Here is a 20,114-nt window from a genome sequence, read left to right as displayed (position 1 = left end):
TTATATTTATTTGTGTATATAGAATCTATATATAATGCTAGTGTAATAAAGAAAGAACATTATTTTTTGTAACTTCAAAAAGATACATTATTACAATTTGAAATTAATCAAAATTGAATAAAAAGGTAATTAAATATTTGTAAATCTAATTGTTTTTTTAATCTTGTTTAGTTGGATTCTCATGAAATGAAATCGATAGGTTAAACAAATGTTTACAAATTTGTTGTGTTATTGTTTTGTCTATAAACTACAAAATTTATTGAATTGATATATTTAATTATTGCATCCTTAAATAATATTTTATTAAGATATTAGAGAACTATGTTTTAAGTTGTTTTGTCAAAATTGTACAAAAATCTATGCTTTTTCATATTTGTCACAAAAATTTATATGTTAAACTTATTTTTACAAAATTCTTAACTTTGTCACGAAAACAAAAATCTATATTTTTTCATATTTGTCAATGTTCTCACACTTTCAAAGAATATATTAGCTTAGTCATTTACTTTTTTTTTTACAAAATAAAGTATCGGAGTCTTGAAAGTTGAATTCATATTATTGTAACTGTACATAAGAGTTTGTGATTTCATACTTAGTGATTCTTGTATATGTGTCCAAGAAAGTTTCAATGGCTTAATGGTAACTCCCCTATATTTATGTCATACTAACCCGGGTTCGATCCTTTCCTTTTACGAAAAAATAAATGAGATAACGTGGTAACTTTGAACTCTCTGATTATTTTGATTTTACTATCCTACGTGGACAGCCTATCTGAAGCTTATATTCTCCTTGACAGGTTTTTCTTATCTTTTCTCATTAGTTGTGCGTTCTATATTCTGGGCATATTGTTTTAGTTGTGTTATTTTCTATTTGTGTAGTTATTTTGATCTCCGACCACAGTAGCTCATTTCCTTATATCTAGACCTTTGATCTTATTATTTTCACTCATGGACTTTGGTCTTTAATCTTCTACGGTTTTTTTTTTAGCATCGTGCATTGTCATATCTCCCAATATTATTTTTTCGCAGTAGAGGCCACTCTCCCATAGAAACTATAGTCGATGTTAATTGTACGTTTGTGGTTCTTTACTCTGTTACATTTACCAAATCTCCTGACCACTTTTGTTATTTCTTCATTTTGTCTTCACAGCATATTCCATGTTTCGAACTCATGTTTCTGTTAAGTTTTGTTTTGACTGTACAGGTGGAGTAGTCATATCAAATGGTCTTATTGAATTTCTTCTCGTATATATCATTTTCCATGTATTTGATGTTTTGAAATGTTCGTCCGACAGTCGCCCAAGTCGTTTCTCTAAACTGATTTGTGTTCATGCGTAGCTGTTTGTTTTTAAATATTTTTTTCCAGATTCCTATACGTTTGCAATGGTTTAACTGTTGTTACACTGCCTGCGTAATTAAATATTGTGAAAGAAACATCATTCTTTCAATGCTCTTCTTATGTGAACATCCATTTTCCAATTCATTTCATCTTTTTTCTTCCTCAACCCATGCATTTAATATTTTATTTTGAATTAGAATATAAGCTGTTCAGTGTCCATTTTTCTTGGTTTCTCACATACAGACAGCAGTACCTACGTATTCTCACGAACATATAATTTGTGTGTGTGTTTCCAGTTTCTTATGTATTGTAATAGTAGTACTAATTACTTTTCTGATGGCAGATCTTTGAAATATAAGTCTTGCATCCATTCTTTCTCTAGCTGTCAATGATATCTAGACCACTTGGTGAAGTTACACGTGACATATAGCATGGGGTCCTTGCATTTTTCTTTTATTTTGGAAGCGTAATCTTAAACTTAATACATGGATCCTGAAACAACATGTTACGCCTGCAAATTCATAGCTATCATACTCTACGTCTGTGTTTGTCTTTGCTGGGCCTGAGTTCTTGGGATCGTCCTTCTCGGGGTTAAAGTTTCTCTTTCTCAACCTTTATCTTCTAGTATTAATGGCTCCCTCCTAACACTCGATTAATATATCATCTTATTATTCTAAAAAGGTTCCATGATCAATGGTTTCATCCCAGTCTCTCGAACCACTATTGGAATCTGTTAGAAGAGGGACACAGCATTGGTGGGTTCAAAGTCATGCGACCACTTCGTTAACAACGTCAGGTACCGTAAACAAAATCCAGAAACACCTTAACCTACTATCTGTAAGAATCACTCAAGACCACATATTACATGTACCTTGTGGAGCTAGCCTTCAATGATGATAGCGCTAATAAAACCTTATGATAATCTATATTTAGCTACAGAATAGACTTAACCAAAATAATAAGATACAAAATTAGACTTAACCAAAATAATAAGATACAAAATAGGTAAAACAAAAGTTAAAATTTGATGATGGCCTGAAGACACAATGAATAAGGGAAAACAGAGCAAATGTATAGTGGCATCCTTACGACGTCAGAAACGTATTCGCCACCGACTATTGTGGCCAATATTATAAGTGACAATCCATCAAGTTTGATAGAAGAGATAGCCATAAGATCTCGAGCTTGGAATGGCGACAAAATAAATAGTAGCATGACAGAAATAGGAAATTAATATTTGTATTGAGCATGTTGCTTTGACGATATGTTGCTTTGGCGTTTTGTGGTTAGGGCTGCAGATGAGATTTTCCATATCTTTATAATAGTTGGGAGACGAACCTCAAAACGTCCAAAGAGAGAATCTGAAGTGAATTAGTGAAATTGGAAGAGTCAAACTTAATAGCAAGCAATAATGGATTCGTATCGATCGAGAGGATGTAAGAGGGGAGATGGACGGTTGAATTTCCGAGGTTGAAGAAGATGACCGATGAAGTCTTCATTTATCACTTTTGGTGGGCCCGTATGATTTTAGAACCTGCAGACGTGGACACTCTTAGAAGAAATTCATATTATTAGATAGATAGATAGTCAAAACCGATGGTGATGTGGAGGAATGAAACATTATCATTGGCTGGAATTAATAATCCTAGGTGGACACCTTAGATTTTGAGATTATTGTGCTTTTAGTATTGTTAGATATTACTTTGTGCCAAGATAATATTCTTAATTAGTCCAAAAGATTAACTAATGTTTTGGAACTCATATCAAACTTGTTATCTCGTCTTTGAACGGTGTATACTGCTTTAACAAGATGAAAGTAATCATTTGTATATGTTGATTTCGCCAAAAAAAAACTATACAAGCTTTTAAGAAAAGTAAGAGCTCTTAAATTGTTTAAATTCTAAAACTATTAGCTAAACTTATAATATGAATATAAAGTTGAGATTACCCGTTAGCTAAAAGCATCACACAAAATACCAACAAAATAAAACACATCTTAAAGATAGACAGATAGTACTGACGAGCAAGTTTAACTATATATGGAATCATTGATTATCACGTGAACTTGCATATTGATATATGTTAGTTTTAGTTAGACGTTTTCGAAATTATAATCCTGATAATTTACAGGTATATATCAATTTAAAAGATTTCTACATCAAGGTAGTGCGATTCGAAATCAAAGTAAAGAAAGTGTTATAGAATCGCATACCTACCCACTCGCACACACTTTTCATTAAGCAATTCCCTAATATAAATATACATCACAATAACATGTTGTTTAAATATAATCAAATAAAATATAGTGAGTATTGGGAGATGCAACAAGTTGTGCAGGTAACCATTTTCTAGCAACTTGCGAATGTAAATATATTTTATTAAACTATTATAACTAACCCTGCTATGATTTGTTATATATAAAACAAAGTGTTAATGTAAGAGGATTAATTCTCATGTACTACATATTCAATCATTTTTAATACGTAGTGTTATTATTTAAATCAAATAAGGCAAATACCAGACTCAAAAACAAAAGTGTAAAGAAGATTATAAGCATAAGACGCATAACTTCCACGGTTTTTTTTAAATTGTACGTGAGGATTTTTTGAAAATGTATGCGAAGTGTAAAGAAGATTATAAGCATAAGAAGACGCATAACTTCCACGGTTGTGTTCTAAAAATCGTATGTGGGGATTTTCTGAAAATGTATGCGTCTTTGAATATAATTTGAAGAATGACATCTTCTTGGAACACCAATGTAGTGTTACGTGTACATATGTCAAATATATCTTAGGTCCAAATCAGAAAACACATAGAGTTCATGTGAACAGTGATTTAAGAAGTTGTGGCCTCATTAATAACAAGTTATTCTTATGTTTACTCTTAAGATCAGATCCTTGGACACTATCCTCTAGTTCTTCTCAAGTAAATGATCGTGATTCGTGAAGACTGAAGCGTACCGTGAGGCATGTCCTCATAGACAAGAAGCCCCTCTCCCATATCGGTCGAGTAACCGATGAGATTCAAATTAAAATAGTATTTATTCAAAAAAATATTTCCTTTTTGCTATTTCCTTCAAACTTGATCCGCTCTCACACTCATATGGTATTAAGGTTATATGCTGATTCTACATGTGCCTGAAATTCTAAGTCCTTGTTATTACTATATGTGCTGATTCTATATGTTATTAAATTTAGCAAAAAAAAGTCCTTGTTATTAAACTATATATTCATTTAAATATTTTTTTTTAAATTGCAGCTTTTCCATAATTTGCAATCCATTCAGAAAGCTTTAGAACAAGTTTTGTAAAGTGAGAAAAGCTGAGATTCCAAAAATCCACAACATCTAGTTAGATTTGTACAATGTATTTTAAAATAATTATTTCCACAACACTATCCTCTAGTTGAATAATTATTTTTCACAAATTCTGTATGAATATTTTATTATACAATTGAAATTCAGAAATAAAAGAATAGAAAACACTCGCACCCAAAAAAAAAAACACACTACAAGATCAGTCCATCTCTAGCGAACTGATCCAACAAGTTCACAAGTTCCGACATGGTTGGTCGTTGACTCGGATCCTCCCGTACACACAACTCCGCCACGTCAGCAAGTTTCAACAACGGCTCAACATTTCTCGGCAAAGCAATATACTTATCCAAAATCGCCGCCGCTTTGCCTTCTCTGATCACCGGAACAGCCCATTCAACAATCTCCGGAGGATCACAATCCCTATCGTAACGCTTCCTCCCGGTCAAAATCTCCAACAACACAACCCCAAAGTCATAAACATCACCTTTGACGTCCAAACTCCTCTCGTTCGACGACGTCATGAGCCCAAAATCCGCAACTCTAGCGGCCCACTCCGAGTCCAAAAGCACGTTCGAAGACTTCACATCTCCGTGAACAATCCTCGGCTCAGCTTCGACGTGAAGATACTCGAGACCTTTAGCTGTTTGCAACGCGATTCGAACCCTTAACCCCCAACTCAACGGCGAAAACCCGCCGTGGAGATGGTCGTGAAGCGTACCGTGAGGCATATACTCGTAGACAAGAAGCCTCTCTCCCATCTCGGTGGAGTAACCGATGAGGTTCACGATGTTGCTATGCCTAATGTTGCATAGAATCTCCAGCTCGGCTTCGAACTCTCTAGCGTTCGTGTGGATTATCGTCGATGCGTTAGCTCTTTTAACTGCAACTTGTCTCCCGTCAGATAACACGGCTTTGTAGACGAACCCGTAGCTTCCTCTGCCTAGCTCGTTGAACTCTTTGAACCCGTTGGTCGCGTCTTTAAGCTCGGAGAGCCTAAACACTTGCGCGAAGGGTGTTACCGATGTAGCAGGGGCGATCATTTCGAGTGGCTCGGTTTCTAGATCGGTCTTTCCTATGCAAGATTTGAAACCGTCTTCTTTGTTAGGACTAGTAACAAACCGTGGCACGACGCAACAACAGATGATGATGATCAACAGAGCCGAGGCGGAAGAGCCGACGATGAGAGCAAGCTGATTCCAATGTTTGTCTGAAGAAGAATCTCGGTTGTGAACCTTACAAATGTCGGAACAAGAACTGTTCTGACATAACGAACACGAGGTACATACCCGGTCAGAGTTCTCGGTGCACGAACTCGACAAGAAGAACCCCTTAGAGCAATCCGATCCGCAAGGAGAACAGAGAGACAACTCTTTCCTCACGCATAAACTCGTTAGGTCAGGCTCGTCGAGGATGCTTGCGTTGAAAGCAAACTCTTTATCTCGACAAGGACCAGCTCTACATACCCCTGGACTGCAAAGCTCTAAAGGAGGATCGTACGCTAGTGTTGACGACCCATTAACCATCCAGCAGTCGAGAACGAGATCCTCTTCTCTTATACCGCAAACGATGGAGTCAGATGACGCAATAGCCTTAAAGCCGGAAGCTTTAGGTATCAGCGAGAAGTTAGCGTTTCCCCAACACGCAACCTCGTGTGTATCCTCGCGGATGCCACAGTAATGGTTAGGACCAGATGCTAACGCAACGAAGCGAGAGTTATCAGATGGTGAGTTAGCAAAAGAGTCCTCGTCTCCCCAACATTTAATCTCACGAGTTGAGTTTAAGATCGCACAGAGAGGTTTTTCCCGCGGATAACACTTCGAAGCTGTCTGAAGTTGTTGAGTTAAGCCCTAAAGTAGAAGACTTTGGGCCAAAACAGAGGACCCCACCTTCTCTAACTCCACCGCAGCTAAACCCATCACCAGAAACAATCTTGTTGAAGACGAGGTTACTAACGTTCTGATCATAGAAGTTAGGACTCTCTTTCGCGACAAAACTGTTATTGGTAGCTCTTGTTATCTCCCAACAGTCTACGGTTCCAGAGTCGTGGTCGGAATAGTAAGCTCCTCTGACTGCACAGACGTGTCTGTTTCCAGCAGCGATCTGGGAGTAAGCAGTGGTCCTGTAAGAGAGAGGGACAAGATCCGTACCCGAGGAGGAGGAAGATCCAAGTGAACTGAAACAAAAGGGTTGAGACGTGTTGGACAAGACGCCGCAGAGGAAACCGTCTCCGCCTGAGAGAACAGCCATGGAAGGAATGTTGTAGCTTTGAGAAGTTGAAGAAGAAGAGGAGGAAGATGGAGAAGAAGGAGATGAGTAGTTTTTGCCCCAGCAGATAACTTCTTGGCGTCCGCTAGCGTCAATGGCGCAGAAGAAAGCAGAGGAGCCGCCGAAGGAGGCCGCTATAGGGCCGGGGGATCCGAATCCGGATCCGGGTTTGGATAAGAATAGAAGGAGTGAGAGAAAGAGGAGAAAGAGATGAGTTTCCATTGGAGGAGAAGTTCATGAACTGAAGGAGAAGAGTGTGGCCATAAGCTGACATTTTTGACAGTGGTGAGGAACAGAGAACGTGGGTGGCGTCCTAATGGATGAGCAAATAACAATTTATTTAAAATATCTATTTTGTTTATTGGATTCGTTTGGATCTCTAGAATATTTGTATGGTAAGCTTACGTTGACTACCGACTTATAATATAAACTGTAACTTAACCATTTACACATTCATGAATGTGATTTTTCCAGAAAAAGACATATACAAGTTCATAATAGTGGGACAAAAAGAAAAATCAAATAAAGAGAAAATCTAATGAAAAGCGTCTTTAAGGGGACAACACGATCTAATCCATGTCAACCTTTTGGAGCTTTATAACATTTTTCTTTCTTTTATAAGCTCACCGTCATTGTCAAGCATTCAATGGAAAATATAGTAGGTTACAAAAGTTAAATAAAACTGAGTTGAATAATATTTTCCGCTGAAATGCTAAATTATTGAGTAGGTGATGTGTTCGGCGTCTTTAGTGCATATAACGCCAAAAAGATCAGCCTTGGAGTGATAAACGCAATAACCACCATATTGTCTTCTACAGACTACTTCTAGCCTATTTGACCTTATTTTAAAGCGTTAGTTGTTTTATAGATTGTCGTTCCTGGAAAAGTTCAATAAAAGAGATTTATACGAATCAATGTATATAAAATTCTTGGTTCTGCACTATCCAGTCATCAAAAAAATTCCAGCGTTGAACACACAGCTATATGATCCCAAACTTCAGATTAAGTAAGCAGAAAACGCCGTAAGCAAAGTGTTTGAATTATTAGTAGACTCCCACACGTTATGAGACAAATCCCATAACAGTATTATGCATATGAGTAAGCTCTCATGTAAGCAGACTTCTTGCCAGATGTTCCCGAGCTGTTGCCAATGCCTGAGTTAGTGTCTGCAATCCCATAATGCATAAACCAAATTAGAAATGCCCCGTTCTAAAGTTCAGCCAAACCACAAATAAACTGATCCTAAATCAAAGACTATAAAGGAAGCTGTAATAGTCATATTTGCCATCACCTGTTCAGAGAGTGAACCACTAGCTTCTGTGCTCTGCATTGCTACTTTCCCGGCAATGACGTTCGGGTCAGTTTCAAGAACCACCCTGAACACATATATCCCACAACCCATAATCACACAATAGCTTTAAATGCTAAGATATTTTGGACAAACTCAAGAAAACTTCAACAAATCTCTAAGAAGCTTAAAACTCGGCATATAAAAGTCGTGTAGGGATAAGATACTAGAGTTGCATACCCCTGATCGACCATTTCATCGAGGCACAAAAAAATGAGATCCAAGTTCTCAAGAGCTTCCATCTTTTCCACATTGTTCCTGGTATGGAAAAAGGGATGCCAGCAAACGTTGACTGTTGAGATCGTTGATCAAAAAATAAGGGAAAGTATTCGATTGTAAAGTCGAGGGAATACCTTAGAAGAAGTGCAACAGCATCGAAAAAGCCTTGAAGAACAGAAGACAAGACGAGCTCGTTTTCATCATCGCCTCCAGTGACAAAGAAGTGAAGGTCTTGGGCGAACTTATAGACAATAATATTACTGTCCAGCAATGTGATCTCAGCTGCACATAAATATCAAACCCAAACATAACACACACCTATAAGCAATTTGAGACAGAGAGTATGTACACAGCCCATCAAAGAAATTAAGTTTAAATGAATCATGTGTGTGGTCTAACCTTCAGTGCGAGCATTGGTCTTAGAGGTCTTGGAGAACACGTACTTCTCAAAACTCAACTTGGCAGCATTAGTTGCCCAGTCATCAGAGTAGTACTTGACAGCCACACGCTTCCCTTCAGAGTCCAGAAGAAGAATGTTCTTCACCAAAGGACATGAATCCTATTCATCGTACAAATGGACCGTCAGTATTCAAGTTTCAGGGGAGAAACGAAGCAATGGAATCCAAAAAAGATCATGTGCAGGGTTTAAACTCATAAAAGCTAGAGACTTTAGCAGGATATAATCAATCATATGCTAAGAATATTCAATGAGATATGAACTTACATGAGTCCCTGACATTGCTGTTAGACTTGAGATATCGCCACTACAAACACAAAACCAAATAATTGAGCGTAACACTGAACCAATTAAATCTCCATTATTTAAACTTCAAATTAAATCCCCCAAGTTCCAGCTCTTTCACAACGTTTGTGTCCTAGTAGCTAAGCTGCAGAACAAAACGCTTACAGAAGGCCACACATTACATTTCAACCAGAGATCACACATACAGAAAGATCAAGGGTACACGTGATTGATTAGAAAGACTGAGAATATCACAAATGGATCGATGGCTACAATCACTAAGCAAAAGCTCTACACAAATGACGAAAAAAAAACTAATTTCGTGGGGAAATTCACACAACCCAGCACAGATCTCCACATTGTATTGATCAAGCAAAATTATATAGATCGTAATAACAAAATGTTGAAGTACGATTGAAGATCTGAGAACGAAAAATCGTGACCCAAGAGTGAGAGTGAACAACACACAAACGAGCAACGGAATACAAGATCGGAGAAGAAACAATGGATGATATTCAGGAATCAGATTCAAGTATCGAAAGCGTAGGATCTAAGAGCTAAAACAGAAGAAATCGGAATACCTTTCTGAGAGAGCAGATTCCTTTGAATGATGGATACTCTTCCACTTTTTTGTTGTGATATATATATACGACCGGTTTTGATCTGACCGGTTATTAAAATTCTGATAACCGGTTTGTTTCGAGATTATAATGCATGCCGTTTGCTATTTTTGGACACTTACTTTATGCCGTTCTTAATAAAGTTGACTTTCTCAAAACTACAATGCGTTAAAAGAAACATATATATGTACACTTGGATTTGATCTGACCGGCTGTTAAAATTCTGATAACCGGATTGGTTCGGGACTAGACAACATGCCGTTTGCTAGTTTTCGACACTTACTTTCTGCCGTTTTAAGTTAAGTTGACTTTCTAAAAAACTACAAGGCGTTAAAGGAAACATTCTCTTCTCTTCTCTCCCTCTCCTCGCCGGAGAGAATAAAGTATAAATACAAACTTTTCTAATTCAACGCAGCACAAAAGTCTCCTCTTGTCTCTCTTCCTCTCTCACCATGGCAGCATTTCTCGCGAGACGGCTTCTCGGCACTTCAACGTCTTCCTCCTCAGCGCTCATGTCCTCTGCTAGAGCCTTCTCCTCCTCCACCACTCCGATCAAAGCAACCCTCTTCCCCGGCGACGGGATCGGTCCCGAGATCGCCGAATCCTTCAAACAGGTTCCTTTTCCCAATCCCCATCATGGGTTCGTCGCTAAAGTTAATAAAGTTTGCTCCTTTATGGTGATCCAGGTGTTTACTGCTGCTGACGTGGCAATTGATTGGGACGAGCACTATGTTTCCACTGAAGTAGATCCGAGAACCAATAGTTTCTTGACGTGGGAGAGTCTTCAGTCCGTGCTTGATAACAAGGTTGGCTTGAAAGGACCTATGGCTACTCCCATTGGGAAAGGTCACCGTTCCTTGAACCTTACTCTTAGGAAGGAGCTGAATCTGTACGCTAATGTTAGGCCGTGTTACAGCCTTCCCGGGTATAAGACCCGTTATGATGACGTTGATCTTATTACTATTCGTGAGAACACTGAAGGAGAGTACAGTGGGCTTGAGCATCAGGTTTAGTCTATTTTTTTAGTAGCCTTGTTAAGAGCCTTGCTGATGATTTTGTCGTTTTGATTTTGTTAAGGTGGTTAAGGGTGTGGTGGAGAGTATTAAGATTATTACACGTAAGGCGAGTATGAGAGTTGCGGAGTATGCTTTTCTCTATGCCAAGACTCACGGAAGGAAGAAAGTTTCTGCTATTCATAAAGCCAACATTATGCAGAAAACTGATGGTCTTTTCCTTCAGGTCTGCTCATTTTAGACTTCCAGATGAGAACATACATTAACACTTCTCATTTTGAGGAACAAATTGATTTTTGTTTTGAGTTTCTTGTTGGATTCTTCTTTTTAGTCTTTGTTGTGTAACAAGGTAGTGGTTTGCTTCCTGTTTTTTCAGTGCTGTGATGAGGTAGCTGAGAAGTATCCTGAGATAGAATACGAGAAGGTTGTTATTGACAATTGTTGTATGATGGTAAGCTACTTCATGTTCTTTCCTTACCATTTGTTTTGAATTGTCTAAAGGTCAAGTGATTGATATTTCTTAATTTGGCAGCTTGTGAAGAACCCAGCACTTTTTGATGTGTTGGTGATGCCAAATCTCTATGGAGATATTATCAGCGATTTGTGTGCTGGACTAGTTGGGGGACTAGGACTGACTCCAAGGTAGCGTTTGTTCTTTCATCTCACAGAATATATTATTTAGCATAGACGATGAGACAATTTTTATTAAGCTCTGATTATGTTTTGATGCAGTTGTAATATCGGGGAGGATGGTATTGCCCTTGCTGAAGCTGTGCACGGGTCTGCACCAGATATTGCCGGAAAGGTTAGTCCTCTAACCAGCATCATTCTCAGATGTTATCATCATTCTAAATTTTTATGACACATATAAAATTGAAGTGAACTCAAATCTGAGTGTTACTCTAAGACCACGTATGATAAGCTGCTTCTGAGAAAAGATTATTCATCTTGTAGAATGTTTAGATACTTAAGAGTTTCAATGTAGACTGGATCTTGGTCTAGCTCCTATAGTCCTATTGTAGAACAGATCTTGCTGGATCATCGTGCTTGTAATACTTTTGAACAATGTTAATAACTTCCCAAACTAGGACAATGGTGGTGAACGATCTAATCTGCACAATGAGTATTGATATTATCAGCCTAATGCTCAGATCAGAAGTTGGTTCAAATCATAGCTTATGATCTAAATGTTTTGCTCTTCGTTGGTGGTGTTATATAGAACTTGGCGAACCCGACAGCTTTGCTTCTGAGTGGAGTGATGATGTTGCGGCATCTGAAGCTCAACAAACAAGCAGAGCAAATTCATAGCGCCATCATCAACACAATAGCGGAGGGGAAGTATAGAACCGCTGATCTCGGAGGTACCTCAACCACAACAGAGTTCACAAAAGCCATCTGTGATCATCTCTAAACATCCATTCTTTCTCTACTTGTTCATTTTCCATTGGACCTTTCCTTTGAGGATTTACACTCCAGATATTCTTGCTCACGTTTTTTTTTATCTCTCTCTCCTTCTGATCATCTTCTTATGAGAAGAAACAAAGCCACCATTGGCATTTCTCATGTGTTTTCTTTTATTGTTTTACGTTTTGAGCTCTTGCACAGCTATTTACTTCTGCCTAAAGGGGTAACATTTCATTACACAGAAAGGATATAGACAGTTGTGTTCAAGAAATTGTATACCGGTCACTACTCACTAGTATCTTAATTACTTACTAGGGTTTGACCCGTGTTTGTTTTAATTTTTTGTGGTGTAATTTTATGTTTTTACAACATGATATACTATATATTTATTAATTTGAGCACAAAGTTCTATGTTATTATGACATTTAAATATTGTCAATTTATATTCTGTACTTAAATATAATTTTTATTTTAACTGTCTTTATAAAAAAATTAACTCAATTGAAATACTGTCATAGAAACAACTATGAGTTTGTAGTTTTTTATAAAATATTATACATTACGTTTGATTTATGTAAAATAATATATTTATTTTTCATTATGCTCAAAATTTAACATCTTATATAATAAAACAGGGTTTTCTCTCACCTCCTTGCGCCACGTCAGCACAGAGGGAGGGGCAAATCCCAACACGTGTTGCCATACCAAAGCCTCTGCGATTTGTTTACTTCAGCTGTTCTGTAATTGAGTGTTTGAGAGCTGGGCTTTTATTAAAATGAATAGGTTAGGCTCGTACCTTTAGCCCATTTAGAGACTCAATTGATATTAAGGTTCGTCGTCGTCTTCCTCTTTCACATGCGACCTCCGCGTCGATCCGAAATCTGTAACGTCTCCCCGAGGCAGGATGACTTTTTGGTTATCTTGATAAAGTATCTGAATACAATAAGCTCCATGTAACCAGGTCTGATCCTTGATCAAAACTCCTGATTGTTATTATATTAATTCCATTATCAACTTTCGTTCCTATCACGAAACCAACGAAAAGGTTTCAATCGCAATCATCGCCACCATGACTGTGCTATCATCTACAGATCGAGGTTCGCTATCATCTCTTTTCTCTAATGGTTTGCATGTTGCGTTCTCATGATTCATCTATTTTCGCTTGCTGGTTTGATCTTTTGTTATCTTGTCATGTTTCATTTCTGGAGAATTGGTTGAGTTTTCATTCGTCGATCACCTGATATACCAAGTAATATGATTGGTTCTGTCAATGAAATTGTGTTTTTGATTCCGAGAATTTCGCGATTTCTAATTCTTAGATTGCTTTCATTTGTAGATCATGCAAGGGATTCATGATTGCATAGACTTATGGAATCAGAACTGTATAGGAAATGAAATCTTATTGAGTTTGTGAATGAATTGTAGATAACGCTGAGAAGAAGGTGAAGAGTTCGTATTTTGATTTGCCGGCTATGAACGTATTCGTTGCATTTCCTCAAGCAACTCCAGCCTCTAAGTTCCCAACGTGCAGTAAGGATTTTTTTCAGAGAATATACATTTTTTGTTATGTTTTGTTGTGCTTTTGCTTCAATCTGTGTGTTTGTATACTTTATTACAGCTTCAGACTATTATCATTTCAGTGAACTATTGACTCCAGAGGAGCAGGCTGTGCGGAAGAGAGTGAGGGAGTTCATGGAGAAAGAAGTTGCCCCCATTATGACAGAGGTTTGTCTATCTTTGTGTTTGTTTGTTTACTTTGATATTATCATTGCGTGACATCATCCTTCTTTCTTTGATTTTTACTCATCAATACTGGGAGAAGGCAGAGTTTCCGTTCCATATCATTCCAAAGCTTGGAGCTTTAGGTGTTGTTGGTGGCTCTATTAAGGTATGTTGAAATGCTTTGTTTCTATTTTTTTTTTATATGTGGATGGAAGATTCATTTTTTAATTTGGTCGGGCTTATTAGGGTTATGGCTGTCCTGGCCACATCACAGCCAATACCATTGCAACAGCAGAGATATCTAGAGTTGATGCAAGCTGTGGGACTTTTAATTTGGTCCTTAGCTTGGAGAAGGTTCCATCTCAAGACATAGACTGATATTCAATTAATGATCCCACATCAATCAGCTAAAGACCTGCATGTATATCTTCATTATCTCATTTGTTATTATAACAGATTGTGGAGTTCCTTGGCACTGGGGAAGTTGTTAGAATTAACTACTAATGGGTGGTGCCTGCCCGTGGATTCTCTTCCTTCACATGTTCATTGTGCCATAACGCCAGCGCAGTTGGGGGATCTCAGTTTATCAAACTTTAGGTTCTAAACTCACCACTACCAAACAATATCAACACTGTTATGCAGGTACCTAAGGATGTCTGCACCGTCAAGAAGCCTCACAATGGTTAGCTTCGCATCATTGGGAGTGTCCAAGCCTAATGCCCATTCATGCTCCTTTTGTTTCTAATTTTCTTCCAAGTTTGAATAACATGTTTAGCAAGTCCCTTCCTCTCTGAATTTTTTTTGTGTGGTCAACTTTTCGGAATATTTTCTATGTTTAATCTTCTCAAAAATTTCATTTTGCTTTGCTTGGTCACTTAAAAGTCTATTGGGCCCAATCTTAATTTATAAAAAAACATAATTATGAAATCTCAGTATATCTTTCATTTTAGGCCAAAAAACCATGCTGCATTGTTATTTTTCAAATGACAAACAGATGCATCTTAGTTTGCAAACGAACTTGAGGAAAGGATGGGCCCCAGTAAGATCATAAGAACGAAAACCTAACTTAAATTCTTACCGATTAAACAAAAATAAGTTTTTTTTCTAAACCTAACAAAAATAAGTTAAATTAGCGGAAGCTTCATTATATGATTCAATTGGTTTAAAAAATAAGCATCCTAAGAAAACTTTAAAATAAATAATACAAATATCGTTTCTTAATTAAAAAATAAGAATCCTGATCAAATTATAAATAATAGTTATAGTTATATTATTAATAAAATGAAACGTCAATATTAAAAATAACACCCGAAGACAATAACATAACTGATGATCTTGAAGTTACTCTTACGATCACATATTACAACCAAAACGCGACTGCAAGACTTGACGTTGACCTTATCATCACCGATCTTGAGTGAACTAATAGGCCTCCAACTATAGAAGAAGAAAATGATGCATGCATTGTATGTTTCGAAAATTACAACAATGGTACCTATCTATGCTCTCTTACTTGCAGTCATACTTTCTATTTCCGCTGCATTGATTAATGGCTTCGTACAAACAGAAGTTGTCCCATATGTAAGAAAGTCATCTATGATTCAACATTATTACAATTTATAAAGAAGTTTCTTATGTTCTAATTTTCAGTTTCATTAATATACTGTTTTGGATATTTGTATTAATTTTAAAACAAAACATATAAATGTTTTTCCTCATTTCCTAATATTTTCCATTGCTAGAATTGGTTTCTTACCAAAAAAAAAAGAAGAAGAATATATGAACAAAAATTTATTACACATGTGTAAATTCAGATTAATCTCTAAAATAAAATTTCAAATGTCGTTCTTTCTATATACTGTCCACAATCACTTATGCTATTCCATTTGAACTAAGCTATTTCAAAACAAAGTAATATAAATACAGTTGCTAATTAATCACTATCAAATGCATCAGAAAAATATCATTTTTTTTACGTATTTTCATTTTCACTTTCATTTCTGTGAACATACTTCTTTTATTAAGACCATAAAATGAATTGTAAATTTACGTAAGAACAAAACATATGAACCCGGCGCGTAGCGCTGGAATACCACTAGTATCTAATATAGGATTAAAATTTGAAATAAAAATGAACATTACAATATAATTGAATTAATCTCTAATTATTTGTGGGCTTTTGTTTTCATTTATGACTAAACCCACACCCGTTAACCAGGCATATCACATTTGCTTGCTTTAATATATAGAACACTAGGATGAGACCTACGATTTGCGCATGGTGAAATATTAATAAAATCATGTACTACTAATTGTAGAAAAACATAATTTACATTACATCAGTTTGTTTAAAAATAATCAGTGAAACATAACGTCATTAAAAATAATCACTATAACATTATTTGTTACACCTTTGGTTAAATGATTTGTCAACATGTCTTCATTGAACTTTTGAAGTCATATGGTAATTAGGAATTATAACCATATAACATTAAACACGACTTATATAATTCAAAAATATAGTTTCTTAATTAATGTACTAAGCTTTGTGAACTATCTACTTACCTAATTTAGAGGATGTGGTTATGACTGGAATCATATATACTTTCTGCCCAAGACGTAAACCAAGTTATAGACTTTTTTTATCGCAAATGATTAAATACAATATTGACTTCAGAGTGAAATACTAAACTTGCATATATCAAATGTCCTAATATTACTTTCATAAACGATTAGGTGGAAATTTTCTTTGTAATACTGAAAAATACCAGTGGAATGAATTATGAAAAAAAAAACAGGCTTATGTTTATCGTGTAGCTACACGAAATTCACTATCTTAACAGTTAATCATGAGCTAAAGTTCTTATTTGTACTTCTATTTGAATAAGATAGATTTGTACATTTTTCATATTTACTCTGAACCAATTGAGAGTTGTTGGGTCTTTACGTCTATTTACTAGTTAATTCACTGTAATAAATATACTGATATTTCAGAGATATACGACCTTCCTAGATTAAAAAAAATGAGAAAGCAAATAAAGTATTTTACTAAACAAATTGTGTATCTAAATCTCACACATTTAAATAAAGTCTATTTAAAAAGTTTAGTAAAAATTCTCAAAAGCTGATTGGTTTCAGTGAGGCAATGAACTGTAACATACACATAATACAAACCCGACAGATCAATAGAAAGATATTCCATTTGGTTTGACCAAGAAAATAATCTAATCATTATATATTTGTCGATACATATTTTGTGCATATAAATTTATCTAAGACATATTAGATATTGTTCTTTGTTGTTTGTGGCAAGTGGCTCGTTGGCGTTGCAACTTGGTTTTCTGGCTCGAGCTCGGAAGTGATGCATAAGTATTTTAATATATTTGTTTTTAATATAAAACAGTTTAAATGTTGGTTTCTTAGTGATGACTTGATTTTCATTTTAATGAGAGACCTAAAAGAAGATAATTTGTTTAAATTCTCTTGCCAAGTAAGCATTTGAACTAGGTCTAGATATATTTTCTAAAAATTGTATCGGGATCGAACTGAAAAAGGAAACCAAACACAAATTACATAATTTTGAATGGTTTTTAGTTTTCTAAATCAAACAATTTGAAACATAGTTCATTTACCTAAAATATGTTTTTAATTTAAAAATAGTTTTTTGTATAAAACATAATTTATAACTAAAAGTTACTAGAAACTGAATCATCAAGATATTTTTTGGATATTTATTTAATTCTGAGATTATCAGGTTTTGTCGGTTTTCAGGTTCAAACCCAAACCAATTCCATTTTTTTTTCTAATTTTATTCTGTTTCAGAATTTTTATTTAAAATAAAAAAATAAATCCAAACCGATCTAATTCAAAATATTCGGTTCCTAAATAAATCATATACCTCAATTTGAATTACGCAAAATCTACATAATCCGACTTTGCCGAACAGTAAATTCAAATGTCCAGTGTAACTTTGAACCATGTCATTTGCACCTCTATCAATAACATCAGTTCTTGTAAGATGGTTCTTAATGTATCAGGCAGATAAAAATTATCAGACAACTATTACAACAACAAATCAAGTGTCAGACGACTAGCAAATAATAAGACTTATTGAATATTGATCTTTGTTGTTTGTGGCAAGTGGCTCATTTGGTGTTGTCTAATAAGGCATGGTCGATCAAGCACAAATTATGTAAAAAAATAGGAAAACATTAGCAAAAATTTAATTAAAAAAAACAAATGATAATGAGAAAAATAAGAAGAGGCCGAAGAAGAGGCATAATATGTGTTGGAGAAATTAATGTGATAATTATATATATAATTACACAAGCATTTGCTATTACTAAATATTCATCAGTTATTTTTACATCTAATTTATGGAAATTTTACGACTGATTTTAAGGTGTCTGGTTGACTAATTTTTACATCAAATTAATGGAAATTTTACGACTAATTTTATGACCTTTCTCGGTGTCTTGCCTATAAACCATAATGTAGCGAGTCTTTATAAGAAGGTCGCTCTGGTTGGACATTTTGTCTTTCCACTCCACAGCTTCTCCTTTGTCCGTCATGCAGTCCAGACACCTGTGACACACACATGCACATGTATAGAGGAACAATATCTACTATAGAGTTCATCTATTTTTATGCTCTAACGGTATATAAACCGGAATGAATGATATTACCATAGAACAATGAAGGACTCGCCAGAAGGAGACTGGACAAATAGCTGGTGGATATTGAGACGTCGGAGATCCAACTTGTGAGAGTTAGACAGAGGGAATCTCACGTAGGCATTCAGCGGACCGTACTTAGCAGTGAAGTTAGTTGAACCGGTGTAGTCAGTAGAACTTCCCGTCTCTGTCTGAGTACATGACTGGAAATAAACAGAAGACTGGACCGCAAGGTAGGTCGATACGAGTCCACTCCGAGTCGCCCAGAACATAGTGTCTACAAACATATATAAACGGAAGACTGGACCGCAAGGTAGGTCGATACCATTGAGTCCAAACATGTTTTAGATTTCAGACCAATAATATGAATTATACTTTACTTATTTCGCTTGGCAGAACATAGTGTCTACAAACATATATAGATGATTGAGTTGACTCTAAAATTAGCAAAACAGGCGCATTAGAATCTAGATAAAAAAATATATATGATGCATACTTCGTTTATACCATTTGGCAGGAAAAAAACTTTCACAATAAATCTTACTTCAGTCTTCTAGACGTATATTAATTGTATTTTGTATACACATCTAAACAAATTTATACTCAAATCTATGGGATTATTCTACTTTTGTGATCTTTCAAAGCCTAAATCTGAAATACTTCGTATACGGTGATCATGTTATTATTTTGTTTTAATCTTTAAATCTTGAAAACACCATATTTTTTTAGTTTTTGTTCCTTAAATCTATTTTATTAAAACAACTGCATACATTGTAAGAAAACCGTAAATAATATACTAATATAACATATTTTATTTATAAATATACCCGTTATTATTTATATAAAACCTATATATAAATGATTTGCAATGTAAACCTATTTATATCCGATTCCAACCTATTATATCTATCCTTGCCCAAAAAAAAACCTATTATATCTATCCAACACACCATATATCAACATTGACTGTGGAAAGTTTCAGTGTAAACATTTTGTAAGCATGTCAAATAAATATGGTCAAACTATATATTCATATTGTCAAACATTTTATTTATTTTTTTGATTGTTTCTAAATGTTCTTTGTTATCATGTTATAAATTCCCATTTATGTCAATTCTATATATCATTTCTATATTTCGAATTATGATATATGTAACATAGCTTATAGGCTTATAGCTAAATTATATTTTTAAGATTTGTTTTGAATTATTTGTTAGGGATTACATTTATAACAATATAATTTATAAATTTCCATCATAATTTTTCTTATTAATACATAATAACACGTGTTTCAAAAAAAAAGACAAAATAACACAATTTTTTCATGTGTAATATTTTATTGGACTAACCTTGAAATTTTATTTTAATAGAAAAATATATGTTTCAAAACATATATTTTACAAGCATTAAATCTATCACAAATATCTTTAGAAAATCAATGGTCAATTAACTAAT

At 35.2% G+C, this 20,114-nt stretch overlaps 3 protein-coding genes across 4 annotated transcripts; 1 reads left to right on the top strand and 2 right to left on the bottom strand.

Annotated features, from left to right (window-relative positions):
- Positions 1-967: 967 nt before the first annotated feature.
- Positions 968-7,573, bottom strand: LOC106452766 (serine/threonine-protein kinase-like protein CCR1). Its single transcript, XM_013894939.3, is given in 2 exon segments — positions 968-6,444; positions 6,446-7,573. Coding segments are annotated over 2 exon segments (2,295 nt in total). The 5' UTR covers positions 7,141-7,573; the 3' UTR covers positions 968-4,844.
- Positions 7,574-7,803: 230 nt separating this feature from the next.
- Positions 7,804-9,851, bottom strand: LOC111215772 (coatomer subunit zeta-3). Its single transcript, XM_048780026.1, has 7 exons — positions 9,809-9,851; positions 9,210-9,249; positions 8,885-9,044; positions 8,620-8,767; positions 8,447-8,524; positions 8,210-8,294; positions 7,804-8,084 (listed from the first exon to the last, which is right to left on the bottom strand). Exons 2-7 carry the CDS (start codon positions 9,222-9,224, stop codon positions 8,025-8,027), a joined length of 546 nt encoding a protein of 181 aa, XP_048635983.1. The 5' UTR covers positions 9,225-9,249; positions 9,809-9,851; the 3' UTR covers positions 7,804-8,024.
- Positions 9,852-10,088: 237 nt separating this feature from the next.
- On the top strand, positions 10,089-12,646 carry LOC106345587 (isocitrate dehydrogenase [NAD] catalytic subunit 6, mitochondrial). 2 transcript variants are annotated; one of them, XM_013784764.3, is made up of 7 exons: positions 10,121-10,461; positions 10,534-10,854; positions 10,925-11,086; positions 11,237-11,311; positions 11,393-11,502; positions 11,593-11,665; positions 12,080-12,639. In XM_013784764.3, exons 1-7 carry the CDS (start codon positions 10,300-10,302, stop codon positions 12,269-12,271), a joined length of 1,095 nt encoding a protein of 364 aa, XP_013640218.3. In that variant the 5' UTR covers positions 10,121-10,299; the 3' UTR covers positions 12,272-12,639. The 2 variants fall into 2 exon arrangements, with proteins under 2 accessions (XP_048635979.1, XP_013640218.3); XM_048780022.1 differs by having other exon boundaries at positions 10,089-10,854; positions 12,080-12,646.
- Positions 12,647-20,114: the final 7,468 nt, after the last annotated feature.

The sequence above is a fragment of the Brassica napus genome, chromosome A5 (genome assembly GCF_020379485.1).
Source record: "Brassica napus cultivar Da-Ae chromosome A5, Da-Ae, whole genome shotgun sequence".
In the NCBI taxonomy this organism is placed as follows: domain Eukaryota; kingdom Viridiplantae; phylum Streptophyta; class Magnoliopsida; order Brassicales; family Brassicaceae; genus Brassica; species Brassica napus.
This window is presented reverse-complemented; position numbering and strand designations above follow the sequence as displayed.